General features: G+C 41.1%; 1 protein-coding gene across 3 annotated transcripts in view; it reads left to right on the top strand.

Annotated features, from left to right (window-relative positions):
• The window catches only part of nbeab (neurobeachin b), a 181,403-nt gene that overhangs the window by 29,444 nt on the left and 127,321 nt on the right, over window positions 1-24,638 (top strand). For all 3 annotated transcript variants that reach the window (XM_047595184.1, XM_047595183.1, XM_047595182.1), the window contains exons 2-8: window positions 14,709-14,940; window positions 15,616-15,716; window positions 15,955-16,050; window positions 16,678-16,799; window positions 18,306-18,432; window positions 21,842-21,961; window positions 23,376-23,522. In XM_047595184.1, coding sequence (XP_047451140.1) covers window positions 14,709-14,940; window positions 15,616-15,716; window positions 15,955-16,050; window positions 16,678-16,799; window positions 18,306-18,432; window positions 21,842-21,961; window positions 23,376-23,522 — 945 coding nt within the window. The remainder of the gene's footprint in view (window positions 1-14,708; window positions 14,941-15,615; window positions 15,717-15,954; window positions 16,051-16,677; window positions 16,800-18,305; window positions 18,433-21,841; window positions 21,962-23,375; window positions 23,523-24,638) is intronic.

Below are 24,638 nucleotides of genomic sequence, written 5' to 3'. Positions count from 1 at the left end.
AGTTTACACCGATCAGCCACAACATTAAAACCACTGACAGGTTAATGACATCGACCGTCTTGTGAAAATCCAATGTTCTGCTGGGAAACCAGCACCATGTGGATCTTACTAAGACATGCAGCACCCACCTAGACCAGACCAGGTACCCCCACCCCATAACAATGACACTCCTTGATGGCAACAGCCATCCCTTAGGAGGATGCAGTCTGACACAGACATGCAAAACCAGTTTAAGAACTGCTCAAAATAAATAAATAAATAAATGAAAACATGAAGAACAGCACAAGGTGTTGACTTGGTCATATTCTCTAGATCCCAAACTGATCAAGCATCTGTGGGAGACACAGCCAATAGGACCCAAATGTTATGCCTGATCGGTGTAAAGTCGTGTCTTCATTGCTGGTGGATAACATCAACTAGTACTCATACTAGTCTCAGTGTGTCGACCAAAAATTGTATTTTCTTTCCTCCATCATACTTCCACAGTAAGCCAGTCTGAAAAGGTAAAACTTAAGAAACCACTTACATGAGTTGGGAAACCGCAGACAAGTCCGTTTGCCTTTGGCCTTATTTTACATAGTTTGAAAAGACCATCGCCTGTACTGATTAAAAGTGTTGCATGTGTGCCTTTCCTTTAGAAGTGACAAAAGAAGCGGGACCATTAGCTTCTCCTCGAGACATTTTTGCGTAGTTTGTACTGACTTATTCTCATTTCCTTTCACAATGAGCTGAGCTCTTATTGATTCTAACATCTGTTCAGATTCACCTGCAGCACAGTCTTTAAAACCACCTGCATCGTTCCCAAAGAAGTCGGGCACATTTGAGAAAGTGTAATTTGGCCGTCAAGACAGCCTTCGCATCAGGTCCTGTCTTCAAGTGCCCCCGCTGTGCTCCAGTGAAATCTGTTGTTTGGAATGAAATATAGTCAGTAGAAAATATTCTCTTCCGTGTCCTTGACTTTACACTAGAAACCGGTTCGGTCAAGTGCTCACTGTGAGACTGACGCAGGAAGGCTTCAGCTCGGCTTTCCATACAATATTTTACAAGTCAAACATTTTATTATACACTTGAACACTGTAATCAGTCAATATCAGCTGGTTAAAAACAAAAAGAAAGAAAAGGCAGATCAAGGTTAAATATGTTCTGTTTTTATTTCTGCTGATCATGATCTGCCAGTGTCGTTTATCTTTCCAACAATTAGAATTTAATTGATCTTCCTTATTATAAAAATAAAGTACAAAAAAAACACTGAAATTGCTGCAGGTTTTAAATGAAAACCGAGACTCGCAAACTCAATTTACCAGCAATTAGCACTGTGAAGTGCAGTGTGTTAAATTAACTGTCAGGAATAATTCATTGTTGAAGTGGGTAGAGGTTAGGGATGTTCCACTTCCAACACCCTACAGTAAACAATTCATGTTTTAATTGCAGTTTCCAAAGCACACTATTTTAAACAAAACAGCATTGTCTGAAAGTCTGAAGAGGTTTTTTAGGAAGTAGCCTGAAATGTGAAGAGTGTAGATCGATAGAAATCTAAAACATGAACACCTTCCTAATATTGTGCAGGTCTCCCTTGTGTCTCTCCTCAGAGAGTGTGAGCTTGACTCATCGTAGAGAGTGGTGGATGGGTTGAGGAGGGTGTGTGTGAAGTTTGTAGTGCTTGGGTCCTATGGTGAGGGAGGGCCTTGTGATCACCCCAGTTACCTCGATCAGTTTGGGATCTAGTAAATTTGGAGGCCAGTTCAACACCTTCTGCCGTTCCTCATGTTTTTTTTTTCTCGTTTGTTTGTTTTTGAGTTGTTCCTAAACCATTTTGTGTGTGTGTGTGTGTGTGTGTCAGGCTGCATCCTGCTGGGGATGGCTGTTGCCATCAAGGAGTGTCATTGCTGTGAGGTGCGGGTTCCTGACCTGGTCTAGGTGGTGGTACATGTCTTAGTCACATCCACCCGAGTGTCAGGTCCAGGCAAAACATTGAACATTGTTACAAGATGATCAGTGTTATTCACTTCTCCTGTGATCGTGTCCATGCAACAGTGGTCATAATGTTATGGCTGATCGGTGTGTGCCGTGTAAGTCCCAAGGTAGGAAGACAGAATTGTTGCTGAGCTGCCAGACAACTGATTCTTAATGAAATTAGGTGAAGGGTAGAAACACAACATGACTCTAATAACTGTAAAGACTTCATAAAAGCCTTGCCCATGGACTCCCTCCTGAGACTGAATGATTATGAAATACCTCTCATCCTGGGCTTCCTGTGGGCTTGTTAGCCACATCTGTATGCTGCAGGCATCCGGGCCCAGTAAAGCGTAACCACTGTAATCTTTAGCAGTGTTTCCACAAACAATACACTAGCACCTCCTGACGTCTCAATCACAGTCTGATCACATGCAGGGAGTCAGGCATTAATTCAGGTCACATTCCTCTTCAAGCCTCCCAGTGCTAACTGGTAGGTTTACACTAATCTCTGTTTAAATGCAGTCAGACAGTGAACACTCTTGTTCAGGCTCTGTGAGTAAATGCTTCTATAATTTCTCTATAAAAACATGTAATTATGAAATAGCATGAGAGATTGGCATTTAAATAGGCTACTGGACAATTTAATTGCGTTTAATTTATTTTTATTTTACATTAGCTATGAAATTTTCTCACTGGTGGAATAAAACAAGTGTTGGCAAACGTGTCCGGGCCTGTCAGACATATGGATGCCAAATGTAGCCTTATTGTTTATCCACACACCAACTGTACATGGCACGGGATGTACTTGGAAATTCAGACACGCCAGGTGGCTGCTGTCTGGTGGCTGCTGGACTGAGCCTAATTTTTAGTGAAGGTGAGGAGACTCTCCGGCATCGCGTTTGTGTTTGTGTCCTCTCACCTGTCTCAGCGATGCCACTCAGTCATGTTCCATCCTCTCAATAACGATGTACACATCTGCTTTATAGTCAGCGGCGAGATGAGAAATGATTACTTCCAAATCTTTGCTTGTGCCCATTTATATGCTGATGTGACTGATTTGCAGCAGACTCTGGCTGCGTTTGGTTCAGCAGCGGCGTGAAATCAGAGACAAGTGTGTGGGTTAGATCCACACGTCGTGATCGTTCACAAAGCCACAAGGCCTGCGCTAAAAAATTTGGCCTCTGTTAAAGGGATGCAGTTTTCACATAGTTGCGTGATGCCGGCAATGCAAATATGAATCATGATTAAGTGGAAAATGAGGACGTGTTCCACTCTCTCGAGCATGTCAGGAGGAAGACACGGTCCTGTGCTGCTGTCAGACTTCAGAGACTGTCACATCTATTCCAAGTCCTGCTCTACTCTCTGTTTTTCTCTCCACTCAGCTTTTATTTTTAGGGGAAATTAAATGTGAATTAAACACAAAAGTAATATAATAAGGATGTAACGATTATTGGTTTCATAATAAGCTGCATTAAAATTCCAGATGGTTAGTATTACCGTTTGAATTTTTTATTATCATTTAATAAAAAATAAAAAACAATGTGTGATTACCGCTTGAAATAATTCAGTTACGCAGCTAATTTCTGTAGAGGCGGCAGCAGTCACTCCCTCAGACGCAGGTTTCACATGCACAGTTTGCTCTGAAAATTCAGAGAACTTTGAAAACATGGCGGAAAGCACCAGGTAACACTTCTAATCTGATGAGCCATCTCCATGAACACCACCCACAACTATACAGCGAGTGCAAGCTAAGCTAACTAGCAGCTGAATGTGTGGTGTGGGGACAGAATGTCATGGTTTGTCTGTCAAACTTTCCCGTAATTCGTCAATAAAGGAAACTGAAGTTTTACTCATGTAAAAATACATGTTATTGAAAAGACATGTACAGCAGCAGAGCGACATGTGTTTCTGTTGTGTACGAACGCTGCCACTTAATTATGCATGTTTGGTCTGTTTCCGCTCCGGCGCTGCACTAGCTCTGCTCCGCTTCGAATATGAATATTCAAATATGTTTTGAATGGAGATCCTTAAAATAAACAATAAACAAACAGGAAGTCCGACATAGAACCCTAATGTGTGTGTGTGTGTCTCAGTCAGGTAATAACAATAATAAAATTAATAATATTTTCCATTATTTACAGAGTGGGCGTGCAGCAGGCAAACCCAGTGATACTATGACTACATCCTCAAGTTCATTGTGCTGTTTTTTTTTTTTTATTATTATAATTTTTTTTTTTAATGAAATTTAGCTAAATGATTTTAGTGTGTGTATAAGTATTTTTTGAACAGTTTGAACATATTTCCACAATACCAACAATAACAATACAATGGTAATAATGATGTTTGGTCACTGTGTGCATGTGTCTGTGTGTGTGTGTGTGTGTGTGTGTGTGTGTGTGTGTGTGTGTGTGTGTGTGTGTGTGTGTGTGTGTGTACACACAAGCAACCTTAATTTGCATAATAATAATTAAGTGCACAGTTAGCAGAGAGCTTTCTCTCTCCCTTGTCTTCCTGTCGGCATGTTGGCGGAGAGCTCATTTTTCTTCACACTTGTGCTTCACTGGTACCGAGTTCCTGTGAGCACCTTGACCTTGTGAGTTGTCCCAGGCACTGCTGAATAGTTTTTTAAATTTCGCTTGTAGTTCCTGTCTTTACTGAAGCAGTATTTAGTGAGAAATAAGGGAGGAAGCGGACAATAGCGGAGTAATTTGCAACAGTCACAGATAATTCTTGTAATCAGTACACCTTGTCTGAGATAAGTTGTGAAGATTGTGCATTTCAATCATCTGGCAGAAAAAAAAAAGTCTTGCAGTGTGAGTTGTAAAGTATTTTGAAAAGTTTCAAGCAGCATTTTTCAGAAATCTAATTATATTACATTATATAAGTCACATAATGACAGTGTTGCCAAACTAATCCGATTAGTGATTACTAATTACTCCTTTAAAAATTAACTTAGTTACTTTACTGATTACTTGATTTTAAAAGTAACTAAGTTAGATTACAAGTTACTTTATTACTTACATTCACCAACTGCTGCCCCTGCATTAAAAATGCAGCATTTCCTCTACAACACACTGCCTGACCAACTTCTTCAACTCTCCACAACTCTCAAACTCTTGGCTTAGAGATTCTTAAGTCCAAGCTGCACCTCTAACCATTACTGCAGTGGTGTCTTGAAAACGCTCATCTCTTTCCTCTCTCCATCGTTGTTTACATTTGTGTTGCTGCGTATTATGCTGAAAACCTGACATGGTAACACATTGGAAAATGTTGACTGAGCCTGTAGCCAAATAAGTACTACTACACAAAAAACAAAACAGCATTGTCTGAAAAAGTAGTAGTAAGTCTGAAGAGAAAGGAAATCTTAGAGTGTACAGTATGTAAAGATACACCGATCAGCCACAATATTATGACCACTGATGGATGTGAATAACATTGAACATAGGAAGTTTTTGAGCCTGGCATTGGTGTGGATGTTACTTAGAGATTTATCACTCACCTAGAGATGATTGAGATAATACTTCTCAATGGCAGCACGATGCAGCCTGACACACACACACACACACACACACACACACACACACACACACACACAAAAATGGTTTAAGGACAACTTGAAAACAAAACATGAAAAACAGCACAAGGTGTTGACCTGGCCTCCAGATTCACTAGAACCCAAACATCCTGTTTCCAGACACCTTAGGACACCCTCATAAGGCCCATGTCCATTCTCTGATAAGTTACATATATATAGCATTATTATGAACCTGGTGTCTGTGGCAACGAACCATGCCGTGTATACTGCTACTTTAATCTCTGTCCAGAATTGAGTGGATGGCGCTAAATCAGAGATTGCTGCCCATGCAAACTGAGCATTTCATTCTGCTGCAGCTTCACTATAAAAGCATTTAAACACGAGTTGAATTTTTATTGTGACAAGATGCAGAGAAAATGCAATGGTCCTTTTTTGACAGATGAGTAATAGAACAAGAAGGAGCAGCCACAGTGATCTATTAGATGAAGAGCTATATACGACAGGTTGCACACCTCCAACCTCGGCAAGGTAACTGCTGAGATCACTGCTCACAGAACGATGGAGAAAGGCCAATTACTGCCTGAAGTATTTATTAAAACAGCATCGGACTAAACAAGCAGACATACAGACATCTCTCTGTATTCTTTAGACAATTACTGACGTTTAAAGGGAGATGGAATAATTATTTTCTCACTTGCAGCCAGTCTGCAGCCGTGTGCTTAACTCATCAGTGAAGCCGAGTGGGTAGATGGGGCATTAGTGTGGTCATTAGCATAGTTCAGCCTTGATGTGAAGGCCATTCATCAAACTCAATGGAACCACAGAAGCAATAAACTGATTTCTTACATATTTGACACTCCCCCCTCCAACCTCAAATGGCTTGACCTTTATTTTGGTGACATTTTCAAACTAAAGAAAGAACGACCCTGAGTAGGCTTCCAGCTCAACTCTTTAGACTCATTCCCTGCAGTGACAGCACCATTTTGTTCCAGTGCATGCTATTGTTTGCATCACATCTTCATAACGGTTTTTATAAAAGTCATTCATTTTGGCATTTGCACATTCAGGAAAGCCTGGAACTAAATGCTATGACTGCTTACCATGCAGGATAGATTATCAGTTAGATAGTTACCATGTAGAATTTGCTTTTGTCAATTTCTAATCCTAAGAATCCTAATTTCAGTTTTGTGCTTAAATTGATTTTCATTTATGTTTTAAATATTGGATATATGAATGGTTAGCTTGTAGAAGTAAGGAATGCTTTTATGTTTCTGATTTTTGAGTTTGCTGTCATTACATACACCGCCAAAAAAAGAAAAAAGGATTTGACTAAGCAAACAGGTACCAGTCTCCTATTAGATAATTACTGTATGGTCGATTATCTTTCAGCTGGCAACAAGTATTACAGCTCCAACTGGTGGAATGAGTAGCTTCTCATTTCTTAAACAACCCTGTCCAGAGACACATCCCGTGGTCGTGGTCGGATGAAATGTGGAAACTGTGAAAGAGTGGTTCAGGGACGGCCACCACAGAGTCCAGACTTAAACCCATTGAGGATCTTTATGTTCTGGAGAAGGTTTTGCATAGTGGTCAGACTCTCCCATCACCAGTACAAGACCTTGTTGAAAAATTAATGCAACACTGGATATAAATAAATCTTTGTGACGTGCAGAAGGTTCATATTGAAACAATGCTGCAGCGAATGGTGCTGTAATCAAAGCTAAAGCCGGTCCAATGGAAAATTTTGATGGTGACTTTTTATTTTGGCCAGGCAACATAATTCTCTTTTATGTCTTTTACTCTCAAACAGATCAAACACATTCATCTGCCTCATTGCTGCTTTAAAGTACTTTTTTTTTGTTTTTTTTGGAGTTGACTTTGAAGAAGTGAGCAGAGTTGTTGGAAAGATAAGGTATTCTGTATGAATGTTGTGTTTTGTGTTTAACTCCCCCTGGTGCTGCGCAGTGGTCAGTTCATTGTTCCTCCTTCTTTTCCTTCTGCATACAACATTTTTGCATCATACTTCATCCCTTTGACTGCTCTGCTTTTCAAAGTCGACGTGAGCTTCATGCTTTTCTGAGTCTGTAGCCGGACCTTTCCAGAGTCTCTCTCCTAACCAGTTATATTTTCCCTTTGATGGCATCCACGATGTTATTCTTGTGAATGCGCTGCTGTTTGTTAGCAACACTTAATATAAATTGTCTTCATATGCCAAGCACTTCATAAACACTTGCCTCTAGTATTTTATTTGAGTTCAAATCAATCTTGATGGGGAATGTGTAGACGAGTGCATCTGGATTTGTATTGAGTCGATTCTTCCTTCTTCCTTTCAGTAGTTCTTGTGGTTTTAGGGGGTATAACAGACTTTTGAAAAAGATTTAAATGGGCATGACTCCTGTGTACACCTGCTACAGGTTAGACAGACTAGATGAATGAATCTTTGCACCAGGTACTCGTCTAATTTTATTCCTTACTACAGCGTGAGGGAGGCCGTTCCTGCTCTGCACACCACGAGGCTCCTTCACAGCACTAATTCAGCACTCTTTGTAAATAGGACATCACTTCTATTTATTTTCACCCAATTTAGTGGCCACAGTTGGCTTTCCCTTGGAAACTATCTCAAGTTCAATCTTTGCTGCCGGTCACCATGGCGACCGGAAGCCTCCAGCCCTGGCCTAATCAGGCGCGGTTGAAAGTGGAGGGATGGATTCTTGAAGGCTCAGGTGTAACTCTTTTAATTCTAGTCCTTGTGGTGATGAGAGATTTTTTCTATGGGAAATAAAAGAAAAAGTAAACATTATTAATTCGGGCTCATAAGCCTGTTGGACTGAAAGACGGCGTCCTCAGGGCTAAGTAATTGACGTAAGCGCACGGAAAACAAATATTTGGTTTTGCTCCACTGTAAAACAAATACCTGCTGCTGTGTTGTCGGCGCAGTTAAACTAAAATGGCCTCTTTCATTTCCTCAGAGACAACGACCTCAGCTGGTTTATCTGTAATATCACAGGATTTCATCCTTTTCGGGTCAGCCAGGTGAACGCGGCTAACCTCCAGTATATAGAATGGTTATCCTTCAGTCTGCAAGAGTGACTGAAACTAGATTCTCACCAATGGTGAGGTGTTGAGGCTTAGACGCTGAGTGGCTATGCTATTACAGTGAAAGGTGCTAGCTGTCACTCAACTCCACATCTGCCAGCTTTAGCTGCATATCAACCAGTTGGAGCCTAATTTAATTGGTGGAACTCTCTTGCCTTACATTGTGGTGCTGTTTTGTATAACCTTGCTTTTCTTTTTTGCAAATCATCGACCCGCAGCGCCACTGAGCTTCTGGGGGTCTTCATAATCTGCAGCAGATATTCTTAATTGAAATTATATGATTAGGCATCACTGCAGGAAGCAGGTTTCCTCCTCCTGTGGGGCCTCCTCCTGGGAATAGGGAAAATGGGTTAGCTTCACTACTGCCTGTTTAAAAAAAAACAGATTTAAACCTGCACATGCATCAGAGAGTATGGACTGTTGTCTTCTGAATTTGAATGACACTGGGCTTCCACATGGCTTAGATCTGTTGTAAAGGTGAACGTGTACGTGTGTGTTTGTGCATCTCAGTGCGTCTCTGTGCATTCACGCGAGGACGTCCGTGCCTCTTTGATGTTGAATTATGCTGCTTTCAAAGAAATGTCAAAAGATTTAATTCCATTTGAGTGTGAGTGGAAACTACTTGAATGCAGATTGGCTGGGAGACTGTGATAAATGCTTGAGCTGACACTTGACGCTGACTGACAAGTTGTCTTTTTCCCAGGACCGCAACGCAGACCTCAAACACTTGTAGCATCTGAAAGACTTCAGTCAGAGCCCATCATTTTTCAATTTGTTTCTTTGAGGGAGACACGGATAAAAAGAAAAGCATCATGCATGTGGAATTATTAACTAGGTTAGATGGAGTCTCCAAAGACAAAATTTTGGATTTTTATCTTATATAATGATTTTTATTTGCAAAGCATGTTCCTATGGACATGCGACACAGATTTATGACCACATAAATGAAGTAACCTTAAACATGGTGATCACATGCAAGATAAAGCCTTCAATGAATGCGATGTGATTTGTCCATACTGATCCATTTGATTTGTCATTTTAGTTGTGTATTTTACTACGTAGATTCAAGTCCCATGTGAGGATGTACAGAATTAAACAAACAATAGTGGCACTTTAATTGATATTATTGTCTATGCAGTAGCCTGGTAGAAACTGAAGTAAATTGCATCACTCATTTGCATCTGAATTTGTGACACTTGTGTCGTCCACAATGCAGTAGTTTTATTGTGCAGATTACTGACAATGCTCTCGTCTCTCACTGACAAAGAGAAAGGATGTTGCAGAGGAGCTCGGTCTCACCAGCACACTGAGCAGCCATCGAACTTTACTGTGGCAAACAGACCAAGACCAGCGGTCTTCTATCATCAGACATTATCAGCGGTATAGAGACGGACGCAAAATAAATTAGTGTGCAGTCTTATTCTTCCACTGTCCGTGTTTCCTGCTGTTGAACTAATGTAGATGAGTCCCAGTGAGCCAGCACTAAATCAGAAAGAATATAAAACATTTGAATATTCCAGCGGGGTTTCGTGGGGAGACGGCGGGAAAAAAAATCACCTGGCATATTTTATTTGTGCCTCTTAAGGTCATTCAGCAACAGCTGTGATTTCAGATAGCAAGATTTATTTGGATTTATTGGATTGGGAGAAGAGAGAAAAGAAATAAGAGGGACAGAGCAGTGGAATGACAGGCAGCACACCAGCCGGGAACCGTGCAACACTGATGTACTCATTACATCTTAGCATGAGGGGGTATGTAAGAGGTAGGTACATGTAACACCTCTTAACTGCCTTAAGCTTCAGCTTGGTTAAAAAACTATTTGAAGTTCTACACCAAAAGAAACCTGAAAAGTTACTGATAATTCAGTAAATCTTACTTAGACTTTCAAACTCTCTGCAGCTTTGCAGCAGCTACAGCTCTGTACTTACCATCCAGCACATTATTTGTTCTATATGCGACATTGTTTTATGGGTGTCCCCTTCAGCTCCTGACAGAGTGCAGTTCCACCGACTGTATCCATGCAATCTTTAGGTATCTCTAAAAACTTTCACAGGGGCTCATCTCCTGACCTTGGTCAGGGCCTCGGTCACTGGACAGATTCAGACTCTTGTCACGAAGCCCCCGAGGTGCTGAGAGGTCATTGTCATGCTGAAAGGGGGATCCTCCTGCTAAGGTCATCTGTAGGCTTCCTAGAAACCGCCTCTCATCTATTAGCTTCGTTTAAGGTTCCCTCAGTCATACTGGTTATGCTGCAACCATCTCCAAATGAAGAAGAAGCAATGATAAGTTGTGTTGACGGCTTCTTCTTGGTTTGCCTCATGCTATTGAGGGCGGGCTTTTTATTTTTATTTATTTATTTCTGAGCAGACAACAGCATATTTTCCTCTCAAGCTGTCATTAAGTGAACTCCAGGCAGAATGCCATGTTACTTTTTAATTTAGTGAAATGTATCACACTATTCTCTCCAGAAATCCTAATAAATGGAGTGTTACTGAGTTTTTTTTTTTGGCAGGTTCTCCAACTTTCCAGCAAAGTGGTCATTTCCAGTGGTCTTTTGCTCCTAATCTGACAAATTGTTTGGACCAGATCTATTCGATTTAAGAAAAGTTTTCCTTAAAGGAAGCCTGGCAACAGCAATCAATCTCCCAAGTAGCAAATACCAATATCAATCAAAGTTTAAGTTCAGTCACTGAGACGCTGACTTTTTATCTTTCTGCTGTTAACTCTGTTTCTCTTAACTTTCTGCCCTTACAAATAATCCCCTGACGATTATACCTGCTCAAGCCAGTGTGATTCAATCTATCCATCCAAAGCCACGGCACCTGAATTGCCTGAGCTTGCAGTCCAGTCTTTTTATTCTGTTATTTATCCGCGTCACTGTTTGACATCTGCTTGAAGAGAAAGCGAATGTTACATGCAGTCTATGTCTCTGCAGGACCCTGTAACCTATGTACGTATCCTACACCAGTGTGAGACATTTATACTTTGGTGCTCATCAGTCTAGCTGTAAAAACACCACTCAAACACTTTTTCAGCCAGTCAGGTTAATTTCTAATTCTACGTCCTGCTTCGCATTCAATGCTGGCGACTGAAACTTTCGTTTCGTACGAGTCGCACAAATACTCGTACGCTTGAACCTTCTCAGCCAATCTTTCTTTTGTGTGTTCCATTTTAAATTGATCCAAAACAATCAGTTCGAAAACTGTGGAGAACCAGCTGGAAATACGCTGCTACCAAGTACCAAGCACAGCTCTTGTGGTCTGCGTCGCCGTGACGCTTGGTTACATTTTTGGAGATGTGTACACCAGGCTACGGCGTTGGGGTCTGAACAGAGTCAGGGCTGTGGCCGTAGCTACACCATCAAATTGAGGCAGAAGCATAAACTGCCTATTAGATAGAGGATGAAAAGAGGTGCTGCTGCAGTGTACAGTCTCACAGTCTCAGAAATATAATGTGTTGTTTGAACATTGAAGCATGTAGACCTTTACATAAAATAATGAACCTCTAGATGAGCATAATGCAGCCGCTTTAACCACTATGCCCACATACTTTGTAAGCTTACAATGCAGCTAAAGTACTTTCTGAAACAACTCCACATTGTGAGAATAAATGTGACTGCTTGTGGAATGAATATTAATTTATAGGTTTAACTTCATGGCAGCTATGTTGATTGCAGAACCTTGCCCCTAAATTTGATCATTTACATTGATTATGGGGTTTACAGAACAGAAATTAAGTGGTATTCAAAGAGTGCATTGATTTGCTCTGTTGTATTTTTGTCTAGTTCAGAAAAGCTCCGCTCTCCACACATTAAGTGTGTAATCAGTGATTTAATGTCTTTATTTACCTCTTGTACCATAATGGGTGAAAATTATTCCGCTGAAACTGAATCTGCAATTACGCCACTTCTCGGGACTGTGACTTGCCTGTGAATGGGGTGATTAATGGCAACAGCATGGAAGAATGATGAGGTTTGGTCGAGACTTCATGGCTTCTTGTAGGTGCTTTAGGGTGATAAATGTCATGGCGGCTGCAGCGGGAGAGCCTCTGTATCTGCAAAATGCCTTTTCACGAATCTGTTGATATATTGTTTTTCCTTATACTAGATACAACTAAGTTTCAACCACGTATCGGTAGTGAGTAAACAGTCCTGTCACAGATCATTCGTAAAAAAAAATGCAATGCAGTGCAACAAACTCATGAGATGTTGACTGCAGACCAACCTAAAAAATGACTGAAAAATGACACCAATATGGCAAATTGCCACTTGAGGCATGCTCCAAAAGTAAGACGATCCCTACCAAGTCCCATGTATAAATGCTCAGCTTTACAGCGTGACTCTATGGTGTTAATAATTGCATTGCTCACTAGTTTAAGTTCCATCAAGATTGTGACTGCTTTGAGCAAGACTTTCTGTGTTAGCCTTGCGATAGACTTGCGATCTGTCCATGATCTCCCACCGTAACCCTCCTGAAGACAAGCGGTTACAGAAAATAACTGACTGACGGCTTTGAGCGACAGCCAGGTGTCGTATCAGGTTGCTAGCTGAATGCCTGGGCGTCACCAGCTTGTCTTAGCTCCACTCACACTCCACCACTTTGCCTTATTACACTGTGGGTGGAGTCAGAGGCTGCCAAGATGGCGATGGCCAGAGTGACCCACATTGAGCATCAAAACACTTTTGAGGAGTCTACATGTGTCATTTAATATAAAGTATCAATGGTTTGCAATTGTGATAAAATATTTGATTGTACTTGATTCGATTTGTGTATAGTGACCAACAGGTGTCCATTCAGTTTAATATAACTTTGCAGATGTGTTTGACTTGACCTGGGTTTTTGGTTAGCAAACTGCTGTTGTAATGCGAGATGTAATACTCGTTACCCAGGCTGACTGGATAATTAGTATAGCGTTCTGCTGCAAGACAGGCACGGCGGCATTAGGCAGTTGGTAGGACGAGAAAGCGGTTCAGCTTTGAGGGAGGTCTGTATAACGAGCTTTCCAACCATCTGTTGCTTTTCCATACCAGTTAACATAGTGAGTATATTTGGACAGAAGTCGTCTGCACATTTTAGCCACGGAGCTGACTCAGACAGCATATTGTACCACCCCTAACTGTGACTTTTCACGCTGTGAATTCACGTTATTGTTAGTGCCTCACTGAACAATGCCTCTGCTCCCTGTGCCAGTGATGAAGATGGATTTCAGTCTGAATTTCAGCATAAGGAAGGATTTTAAAAAGAGGCAGGCAATAGCTTTTTCATTTTTTTGCCTTTGTAACTTGAGTAGTTTTGATTAAGATTCATTCCATCACTTACATTGCTGGGATCTACACGCCTTTAACAATCAATCTGGATTCAAGGACTCTTAACGTGGAAAAATAGTGTATAGTAGGATTCATGATTAGTGAAGAATTTCTTTTGTTAAAATACACAATGGTGTGTGGTCCACCTTCAAGAGAATGAAACGACTAGCCTTTGTGCAGTTTTACTTTATCTGCCCAGTGAAACACATGATTGTAACGTAATTGCTCCAAGATCTGATGATAACTGAGGTGAGGCTCGTTTTATACCTCCATGGACTAGTCTCTTTCTACTACTTTAAGTTGCTTTTGCTCTCACCAAGCTATTACCTGTCAATCACAGTAATGTGCAGTGGGTATCTAGGCCCATTTTCCACCTGCTTGCTTTGCTGCCCACCAGCAAGTTGTTGTCAGCACGCTCCACATATACCATGCACTTCTATAGATGGCTAATTTCACGCTTTTTGGACTTGAAGAGCTGTGTTATTGATTGTTGTTTTCTGCTTTCTTAATGGCAATTATCATTTCTGATTTAAACGGGGCAGCGGGGCTATAGTGGCTCCATTTCCCTCCGCTTTTCATTAAAGGCCAGACAGTTTTATTTTCACGGGCACTTAAATTCTGACCAAAATCCTCCTGAAGGAAAACGGTCTTTGCTTCTTCCTGTGCTGGCTGGTGCAGCCATTTTACCGTCAGAGTAGTGACCCTGAACATTTGTGAAAAGATGTTTACCTCACTACCTAAAAACGTAAAATGGAAATACTTAGCCGGCATGTGAAAGTAATCTTTTCTCACCATTTGTTCAACCTCATTTTGCAGTTGGTGGGTGGCGAGTTTGATTTGGAGACTCATTTCATTATCCAAGATGCGGAAAGCATCGGCTGCATGGTGGAGCTGTTGGAGCACTGTGACGCGACCTGCCAGGCCGAAATCTGGAGCATGTTCACCGCCATCCTCCGGAAAAGCGTCCGAAACCTGCAAACCAGCACCGAAGTGGGCCTCATCCAGCAAGTGCTGCTCAAAATGAGCTCCGTGGACGACATGATCGCAGGTATGATGATAATGATGTGGGCATATGTATATTCATTCTAGGTACATGCCTGGCATGTTAACATGGATGAGTTATTCTTTTAGTAATCCAAACCCACCTCTTTGTATCTTTGCGTTTTGAAAAACCTTCTTTCCATTTGCAACTCCCACTCAAGGTGACTTTTCCACAACTATCCCCCACAAAGTCAGGATCAAATAGTACATACAAACTAAAAACTTTCTTTGTTTCTAATAGTCTCAGGAAAATTCCACCGAGGCAGAGACAGCATTCTCATCTCTACATTTTCAAATATATGGAATCAGTGAACGAGAAGTAAATCAGGGAAGAAGTGTTTGCAGTCGCATTTTTAATGATTTTTTTGGACCATTTGATTGTAGCACTTGAGAGTAAAATGATGGCATATTTACAAATATAATCCATATCTTTATTTAATTTTTTATATATATATGTATTGTAGCTGGCAGTGTGGTAGTTTAATGCCCGAGGAGTTGTAGCAAACTCTCATTAAACTTACTTTAGAGATATCCCTTTGGTTTAGTCATTCACCGTGTAATTGCTAAAAGTGTTTCTGTGTTAAAAATAATGGGATTTCATAGAAGATGAACAGTAAACTGCAGTCAAACAGGTTCTCATTTCCCCTCTTCTCTTGTTTATGTGCGCATCCCGTCTTTGCAGACTTGCTGGTGGATATGTTGGGAGTGCTGGCCAGCTACAGCATCACAGTGAAGGAACTGAAGTTGCTCTTCAGCACGCTCAGAGGCGAAGGAGGCCTGTGGGTAAGTGATACCAGGACCAGGATGGAGAGAGTTGGGACTTAGTGTGTGAGGGTTTGACACTGTCACTCGAGTCGCCCCCAGAGACCCATTAACGCAGATCAGTTTGGGGCTTGTTCTGTAATTGACTAACTGCCGACTGAGTGAATGAGGTAACTGACAAGGTATTGAGCATCTGCGCTCCGGCCCGTCACAGAGACAGTCTTGACTGGCGTGTTAATGCTCTCTTTATCTCCGCCAGCCCAAGCATGCAGTCAAAATGTTGTCGGTGCTGAATCAGATGCCCCAGAGACACGGTCCAGATGCCTTCTTCAACTTTCCCGGTCGCAGTGCAGCAGTAAGCTTTCATATTCTTCAGCTGAACACTCTCTTATAGAATAGAGCTTGACGCATGACAGAGATAAAATAACTGGAGATTAGCAAATGAACAGAACTGTTAATCTGTCAGGGATAACACATGTTGTGTTTAACCACCAAAAGCCTGATCCACATATAAAGAAAAAAAAATAAAAAATGAATAACTTCTGAAATCTGTGTAACTGATGCCAATAACAATTTAATCCATTTACCATAAGGTAGGACATACGGTGCAGTACCACTTCCTTATTAACATGCTACGTTTTGCAAGGTCAGAAAGCCTTGCCGCATCTTTTTCCTGGCTTGCTGCATTTTTAATCAACATGCCGCAGGATGTTGATTAAAGCTCGTAAATGAGGCATCACGCTACTGCTATTAAATGTAATTTGTCACTGACGGTTAAAGAGTTGGTTTAAACCACTGTCTCCAAAAACGTAGCGATGAACTGGAATCATGGCCAGATTTGTGTCAGAGATGCTGGACATTGGGGATATTGTGGAGGTCTGCAGCACATATTTCAGAATGGTTCAATGAAATTAGGAGTGTAATATTCTTAAGATTGTTTTAGAAGCGAGTCTGAATGATGATTATGTCTTTGTTTCCCTAGGCGATTGCTTTGCCTCCTATTGCTAAGTGGCCTTATCAGAATGGCTTTACATTCAACACCTGGTTCAGAATGGACCCCTTGAATAACATCAATGTGGGCAAGGACAAGCCATATCTCTACTGGTGAGAACTCAATAACATGTATTTGTGCTCAACGTTTCCAGTGTCTGCATGACACCCACAAAAAAAAAAGAAGAAGAAAATTACACTCTCCTGTTTTCATCAATCTAATTGCTTCAGCTTTGTATTAGAAATCCTCTCCACTCTGCAGAGACCTATAAGGCTATTGATAAAGCAGCATACTCCGTGACCTACAGTGCTTTTCTCGTCTAAGCAGATTATGACTGCAGCTTGTTTTTCAAGGTTAAACTAGTTTTTCCACACACTTATGTAATGTGGTTTGTGGAAGGGGCTTCAGTTTCTTCCTGACAATGTTTATGAATTATAACGGCGAATGAGGGAATTATTAGGTGAGATTATTTAGATAAAAACTCCTGCAGGCGTGACCTGCAGCGGCAGGAAGTGTCTGCTGCAGAGGTGGATAGCTGCTGTGGGAGACACTGTGGAGGTATTAATTTAGATTTGAGTATCTGCCACACGCATACCAGCTCTTGCAGGATCTTGTGGGTAATTAGTGATAAAATCAATAACCCGAAAGTGCAGTGATGCTTGGCTGCCGTACTTTGTGTTTATGAGAGAAAATCACAGAACATAATGGGACATATAAAAGTACCGTGGAAGGGAATGAAAGAGAGAGCGGATGATGGAGATGAAAAGGTAGAGCCGGCTGACGGGGAGATAACGGTTCAGTGTTTGGTGTCTGCTGCCTGCTATTAGTTTTCCTGGATCTAACAGTTTGAATGAAAGAATATTTTCACCTTAAAACGACTGTGTTTCTCTGATGTGAAACATCAGAAATGGGGGGGGAAAGGGAAACAGTGGCTAAGCTAAACCGTCGGTATTCATGTGGCAGCTATTCCAAGTCACCAGAAAGGGTGAGATATGCCAAGCTAATCCTGTTTATGTACTGCTCCGAGTGGTTCACAGCTCAGTGGCGGGGCATGTAGACAACAACAATGATAAAAAAAAAAAGAATAGAAAAAGAATTGTGTCTTCAGAAGGGGACCAAGCTTGTCCACCGTAGTGTGGCACCAGATCTCTCTGGTGCTGCAGCAACGTGAAAGCAATGTGAAAGCCCATACTCTCTTATCTGCCTTGACAAAGTGGTTGCTTTGTTTTAGATGATCTCAGTGTGTGGTGATGGAGAGCGTCTTTGAAGAGGGAACGCTGCTATATACCTTAAGACTGTAGGAGTGTATTGAGTATGTGTCAGTGGTGAAAAAAGATGTTCAGCCCAAGCACGGAAAGAATAGAGTTGCAGGAGAGTTGCAAGGTTATTTTGTGGCACACAGAGTGTGGGCTGGATGTGGTCTGCTCATACTGTATGCAGGTTGCATTCCCTCATTATCAGGAGGGATGCAAAAAGATAAGGGGGTTATCATTGTCAAAAGTGCAAACTTTATAGTTAAAACCTCCCAAATTATTATTTCTTTTTTTTGTTGTTGTAGTTAAATTAATTGGATCTACCCTGTCAAGTTTTCAGCTCTCATCTCATGTTTCCATTTACAGCTTTCGCACCAGCAAGGGCATCGGCTACTCTGCACATTTTGTTGGTAACTGCTTGATCGTGACATCACTCAAGTCTAAAGGAAAAGGTTTCCAGCACTGCGTGAAGTATGACTTTCAGCCCAGGAAGGTGAGAACTGCACCATTCTACAAAAAAATACCCCTAAAACACACAGAGCAGCTATTTTAAACCATAGACTGTATAAAGTTTGGTCAAGGAACAGCTCCGCAAAAGTTAAGCCAAAGCAAGTAGAGCTCCCCCTGGTGACTGGCTGCAGTATAGGTCATAAACACTAAAACATACGTCAAATAAAATTTGATATTTCTCATGTTCTATAACCGTTTGTCCACTAGAGGGTTGTGAGGTGGAGCTGCAGCCGATTCCAGCTGCCCACATGGCTCCTCTATTGGACCATACTCTGCAGAATCTGGAGCCGCCTCTATCACAGAGAAAATAGCATCAGCTTGGGCAATGCAAGGAAGTGGGCACAGTCTATGGTTTAAACAAAGATAAGCCTCAAATTTTATCAATTGAAAACCACAAAAGCCTCACACGAGAAGGATGACGTGAAGGTTTCATCTTTGTATGCTTCTGTTTTTAAATCAGCCTACAATTTCCCCTGACTCTCTACCACACCACCTGTTCTTTTACTGGTAATGGTTTATGTATGTGTGTATGTTACGTGTCTACATATAAACCTGAAGTGCTGTTAAAAAAAACCCCCAAGGAGTCTTACAGGTGTAATTGGGTGTAAATGCAGATGAGAAAATGAAATGTAATGTAGCGTGGAGTGCCTGCTGTCCCTGCAGAGAAAATGCCACAAAGCACGTGTCAAACAATTAAGAGCCCCCATGTAACACCTGAGAAAAAACTATTCGTCTTACTCCAAGCAGCACGGCGGCAGGTATTGACATGTATAAGCTCTTTGAAGATAAAGCACATTGAATTAAGTTTTTTAATTGATTTTCGGTCCAGACATCTGTGGATAAGTGCAGTTCTAAATTATCTCCGGGCAGCTTGCACTATTGCAACCCCCCCTCCTCCATGAATCCTCTTTTAAGTGTCCTTACCTTTGTGTGTAGACAGCTGTAATTCCATTAGACTGCCCACAGTGCATTTCATGGGTCAAACCAATAAATGGCTAGAAGCACACAGTCACATATGAAATGGACAGCCTCTTCCTTACTGCTTCCCCGGTGTTCATACTTGAGAGCAGAGTTGGCACATGTAGCATGAATTGCAGGCCGCTGATTGGAAATTAAAACAATGCATACTTTCTGAGTATTCTAAATAAGACCAGATCACTCTGGTAGCAAACATTATCCTGAGAAATGAAGCCGATTCAGTTCTTTTGCATTGGACCAGTTCCTGGCTGAACATATTTTGGCTGTGATTTCCTGACTGCTTTAGGATATTCCCGTACTTGGCATGTCTGATTGATGACTTCTAATGCTGAGGCAAAGACAGTGGAGCAGGAATCATCTCTTTAAGTGATTTGAAAGGTGAATAATCCCTTGGGTGAATGAGTGAATTTGAGCCTGCTGCACACGGGCCAATAATACTTCGTTCTCTTTATATCAAACCTGAAGTTGCATAAGACACAGCTCCTGGCTTAAGCATTGAGCTCATTGGATCAACGTCCCTCTACAATATTCCTTCATTCAAGGCAGAAACCTGACATCATGACTAAACTGGGGAGTTTATTCTCTACTGTTAAGTCAGGATTTGACCAAACGTTGAATCTATAAGTGTTTTTTTGCCTTTAAGTGTAAAATAAAAATAAAGAGTAAGTGATAAATCCAAAAAACATGAAAAAGAAATTATAAGCTGCAATCGCTTTTTGATGTAAAAAAAAAAAATCAATATAATCATTAGCAAATATGAGCAAAGCCTTTTAGGTTTAAAAGTAATTTACTACACTATGAGGTATTTTTAGTTGGAGAACATGATGAGGCAACAACGGTTACTCAGGGCAGCTGCAAAACCAAGTTGCCTTAATGAACTAATAAAAATTAATATCGTTACTGTTGCTGTTCAAACCCATTCGTATGAGTTGTTGGTCTATCTTTGCTGAAGCAGCCCAGATTTATTGTGTTGTGATACACGAGTTTTGCTGTTTCATCTTTGGTAATCCCTTCAGAAAGGTGAGTGAGATCCCGAAAAGCCTGTTCTATACCATCCCCTCTGAATAAAGAATAAAACGCACACGGTATTTCATATGCTTGTTGTTGTTTTCCCTCATCGAATCCCGGCGACAGTGGGAGCGTGGGGGTTACCCACACATAATTGCCTCCCAGCTAAGAGCAGTTTAAACACCAATTATAATTTTTCTGTGCAGCGACTGACCTTTAATTGCATACCCCCGAAATAAGTAGCAGCCACAGATGTTATTTTCCCGATTTACAGTATATTTACTTTTCTTTATACCGTGAACACCACGCTTTATTTAGTACCCTACACTATTACTTAATATTCACTAATGTTCAGAGCCATATGTAAATTTATAAAGATATCTTAAGGTTAAATCATTATAATGGTTTTCTTCCCAAAATGGTCTAGTGGAGGAACAATACATTGATCAACCACAACATTATGACCACTGGCAGCAAAAGTAAATAGCACTGACCATGTTGTGACAATACAATGTTCTGCTGGGGAACATTTGGATCTGGCCTTTATGTGGATGTTATTTAGACATGTATCACCAATCACCCACTCCCCATAGCAATGGCACTCCTTGATGGCAGCAGACATCCCCAGCAGAGACACACACACACACAAATGTTTAAAAAACATCACAAGGTGACCTGACCTCCAAATTCTCTAGATCCTAAACTGATCCTTACTCTGCGGGATGATCCACAGAGGCCCCTCCCCTCAACCCATAGGACCTGGAGCCCCCCCCCCCCACACTAGCAGCATTGTGTTGCCAGACACCACAGGACACCCTCAGAGGACCCATGTCCATTCTCTGATGAGTCACAGCTGTTTTGGAGGCAAAAGGGAGACCAAACAATATTAGGAAGGTGGTCATAATGTTATGACTGATCAGTGTATGTCAACAATTATGTGTTTAGTGAAGGTTTACAACTTTTAAGTAATGAAACTCCAATCATATTTCCGTCTCCACACACACTTGTTTGAAGACAACGTGATTCTTGTACCAACTTGATGTAATGCCTTTTAAAGTCCCTTTTTTGGCTGTAGTTTGTGTTTGATCCCTGAATAAGCCTGGGTGACTAACGGGGCTTTTATGTGGAGTGAAAAATGAATTGTCTTTGCCTTTCCTCTGTTCTATTATTCACTGTCTTCTATTGTGAATTTCCAAACATTAGCAGCAAACCTCGCTGCAGTGACTTCCTTGTAACTTTGAAATTCATCTCAATTTCTTGATCTAAATTAATAAGTGGAGATTTGACTGCGATGCCATTCTATTCTATATATATATATATTTATTTTTGTGTAAATCTACAAAAGAAAGAAAATGGCGTGTTAAGTAAAAGACATGTTTTGCTGCTCATCCCTTCTTTCCCCTTAGTGGTACATGATCAGCATCGTTCACATCTACAGCCGCTGGAGGAACAGTGAGATCAGATGCTACGTTAATGGGCAGCTCGTTTCTTATGGAGACATGGCGTGGCACGTCAACACAAACGATGTGAGCACTTCTCCTTTTTACGCCTCCTTACTGTTGTCACATTTGTCTGTATTTCTTTTTCTGTTCTTTATTGGCACATGAGTGATTCCTGAGAACTGTGAGAGTGTTTTTAACTAATTAGTTTTCTTTTTGATCTAGACATATTGTCTTAAATTGATCCAGCTCCTTTATTTGTGTAAACACTTATTCTAAATGTCAGTAGGCTGACTATTTCTTGTTCAAAATGTATGACAACATTGTGACAGTGTGAAAATATTTTCGCATGCTTGAATGAGCCAAAATGAAACCCGTTGTCACACAGAGCTATTTGAGACCGATGCAAACGGTGCGTTCTGCATTTGCACTTTCAGAGAGGTGACACATTTCCAAAGTCTGCTTTCTACTAAGAATTGTGTATTAACGTTATAAGTATGGTTCCTGAAACACTATGACAAATTACCTGAAGAAGTCTTCATTTTTTAGTGTAAAAGTTAAGAAAATATTATAGAAAATATCACAAGTTCACAACTAGGATGGGGCCAGTCAAAGCAAAGGAAGCATAAATACCACCTTAACCTGTTTTAGCATAAACTATTTGCTCTTCAGGTTAATTAAATTTTATTTATGTGCCGTCTAAAACCCCCAGAGCGTGAAAGAGACTTTGGCAAAGAAAAGCTCTGGTCAGGTAGAGACAGAAAAACAGAGCAGCAGGAGGAATGAGACAAGCCTTCATGTGTCGTGGGAGGGAACCCACTATAGTATAGAGTGTACACACTGTACAGCAGTAGCACACTATTGCATGGGTAGCAAGTACAGAAGAAATTAGAGTAGAGTAACTTAGTGCATCGTCCTCTAGCAGCCTAGGCCTATATTATAGCAGAAATACCTGAGGGATGGTTCAGTCTAGCCCTCACTATAAGCTTTATCAAGAAGCCTTAAGCCTAACTTTAAAAGTTCAAATGTATAGATGTTGTCTCATCACACACGAATCAAGTTTTTTCTCTTCTGTAAGAAAAGCTTGTTCAAGATTTTGAATTCTTTAAAAAATAAATCTGATCACTGAAATCCTTGCTTTCATTCACAGTCTTTGGCTGTTTGATAATCTGCTGCTGCCTTATTTAAATTACACTATTTTATGATATTTTTATTTTTTTTGTAACCTGAATCTAACTAGAGCACATAAGAAACCACAACATAACCTTGGCGGTAGAGAGAACATCTTTATAAATTCCATCAGGGAGTTGTAAAGGGGAAAAAGCAGACACTGACGCAACACGAAAGGATGTTGTTTTGGTTTTGGCTACACCAAATGTCGAGGCCAGAATATGTGTGTATATTGCACATTTCACATCTTGACCTCTACCTAACGCAGCTGTTTTTCTTTAGTCCCAAAGTAACAAATGATGCATCCTCATTTTCTCTGTCCTTCTTGTAGAGTTATGATAAGTGCTTCCTCGGGTCCTCGGAGACAGCTGATGCTAACAGAGTGTTCTGCGGGCAGCTAGGTGCCGTCTACGTGTTCAGTGAAGCCCTCAATCCTGCACAAATATTTGCAATTCATCAGCTAGGACCAGGCTATAAGGTATGTGCTCCAGGGTGACCTAAATTAGATTACATGGAAGCAGTCTGCATCACCTATCCATCTGTGAAATCAATGAGCAGGGCAGCCCTGCTGTAGTTCCTTTGCCTTGTGCCTCCGTCCTCCTTTTCCTTGCTGATAAACGGCTGCATAAATTACCTACTTCTGGGGAATAATAGCACAGTACACAGGAGGAAGCAGCAGCAGCAGGCACTCGGAGAGGATAGAGTCCTCAGCCAACTTATATCAGCTGCAGCAGGTGCAGCTTCTCGACAAAAATCTAAGGATGAATGTGGCTATTGGAAGGCGCTGACCTACCCAGGAGGGGATTTAAAAGGATATGTTTTTCTTATAGAGACAAAATCTTACTTTTCTGGTGTCTTGGTAATTTATTTTAATAAGCTTTATTGCACCCTTTCACAATATAGACCACCTTTCTTTATTAAGAAACACGATGTGCCTGTTTATTCTCAGTTCATTTTCTCTCGTTGTCTCACCAGCGTATTTGAAGAATTAAACTCTGTCATAAAGGGAGGAACACGTCAACACGTCAGGCAGTTTACATTATCTCTTCCTCTCTAGCTTTGTTTTTAGACAAAATATCTGGAAATGATTCTTGTTGCAACAAAGAATATATTAAGTAGTAAACTGTTGAAGATGATTCCAATCTTGTCTTTGAATCGGCAACCCATCCAAGCCGTCCCTCCGGGGAATTCTTTGAAGAGCTGCCGTTCCCCTGCAGTTGCGGACCTCCTATTAGCACGCCGTGACACACAGTGGAGCAATTGTTATGAATTCTTGAAACAATGAAGAAGCGTTTCCCCGGGAGACAATTACCTGCAAATGACGAAGCTGCGGACTGTGTTTACAGCGGTGAGAATGATAGAACTTGCCGGGTGAGTCGAGGAGAAAGGTCAGAGAGTTGTCAGGCTCACTGATAGGTTGTTGTAATGGGAGCGCTCTTCAAGTGACAGGAGGCCTGTCCGTCTTAATTGTGAATCGCCAGGAGGACTGAGTGCAGTTGATGATCTCTTACACTGTGCACACTGGACTGTATATCGGTTTCAGCTGAGCTCAGCTGGAGGAAAACCATCTGCAGTGATGCATGATTTATTTTCT

This window comes from Mugil cephalus, chromosome 9 (assembly GCF_022458985.1).
Source record: "Mugil cephalus isolate CIBA_MC_2020 chromosome 9, CIBA_Mcephalus_1.1, whole genome shotgun sequence".
In the NCBI taxonomy this organism is placed as follows: domain Eukaryota; kingdom Metazoa; phylum Chordata; class Actinopteri; order Mugiliformes; family Mugilidae; genus Mugil; species Mugil cephalus.
The sequence above is the reverse complement of the archived record's forward strand: the minus strand, read 5'-3'. Positions and strand labels throughout refer to the sequence as shown.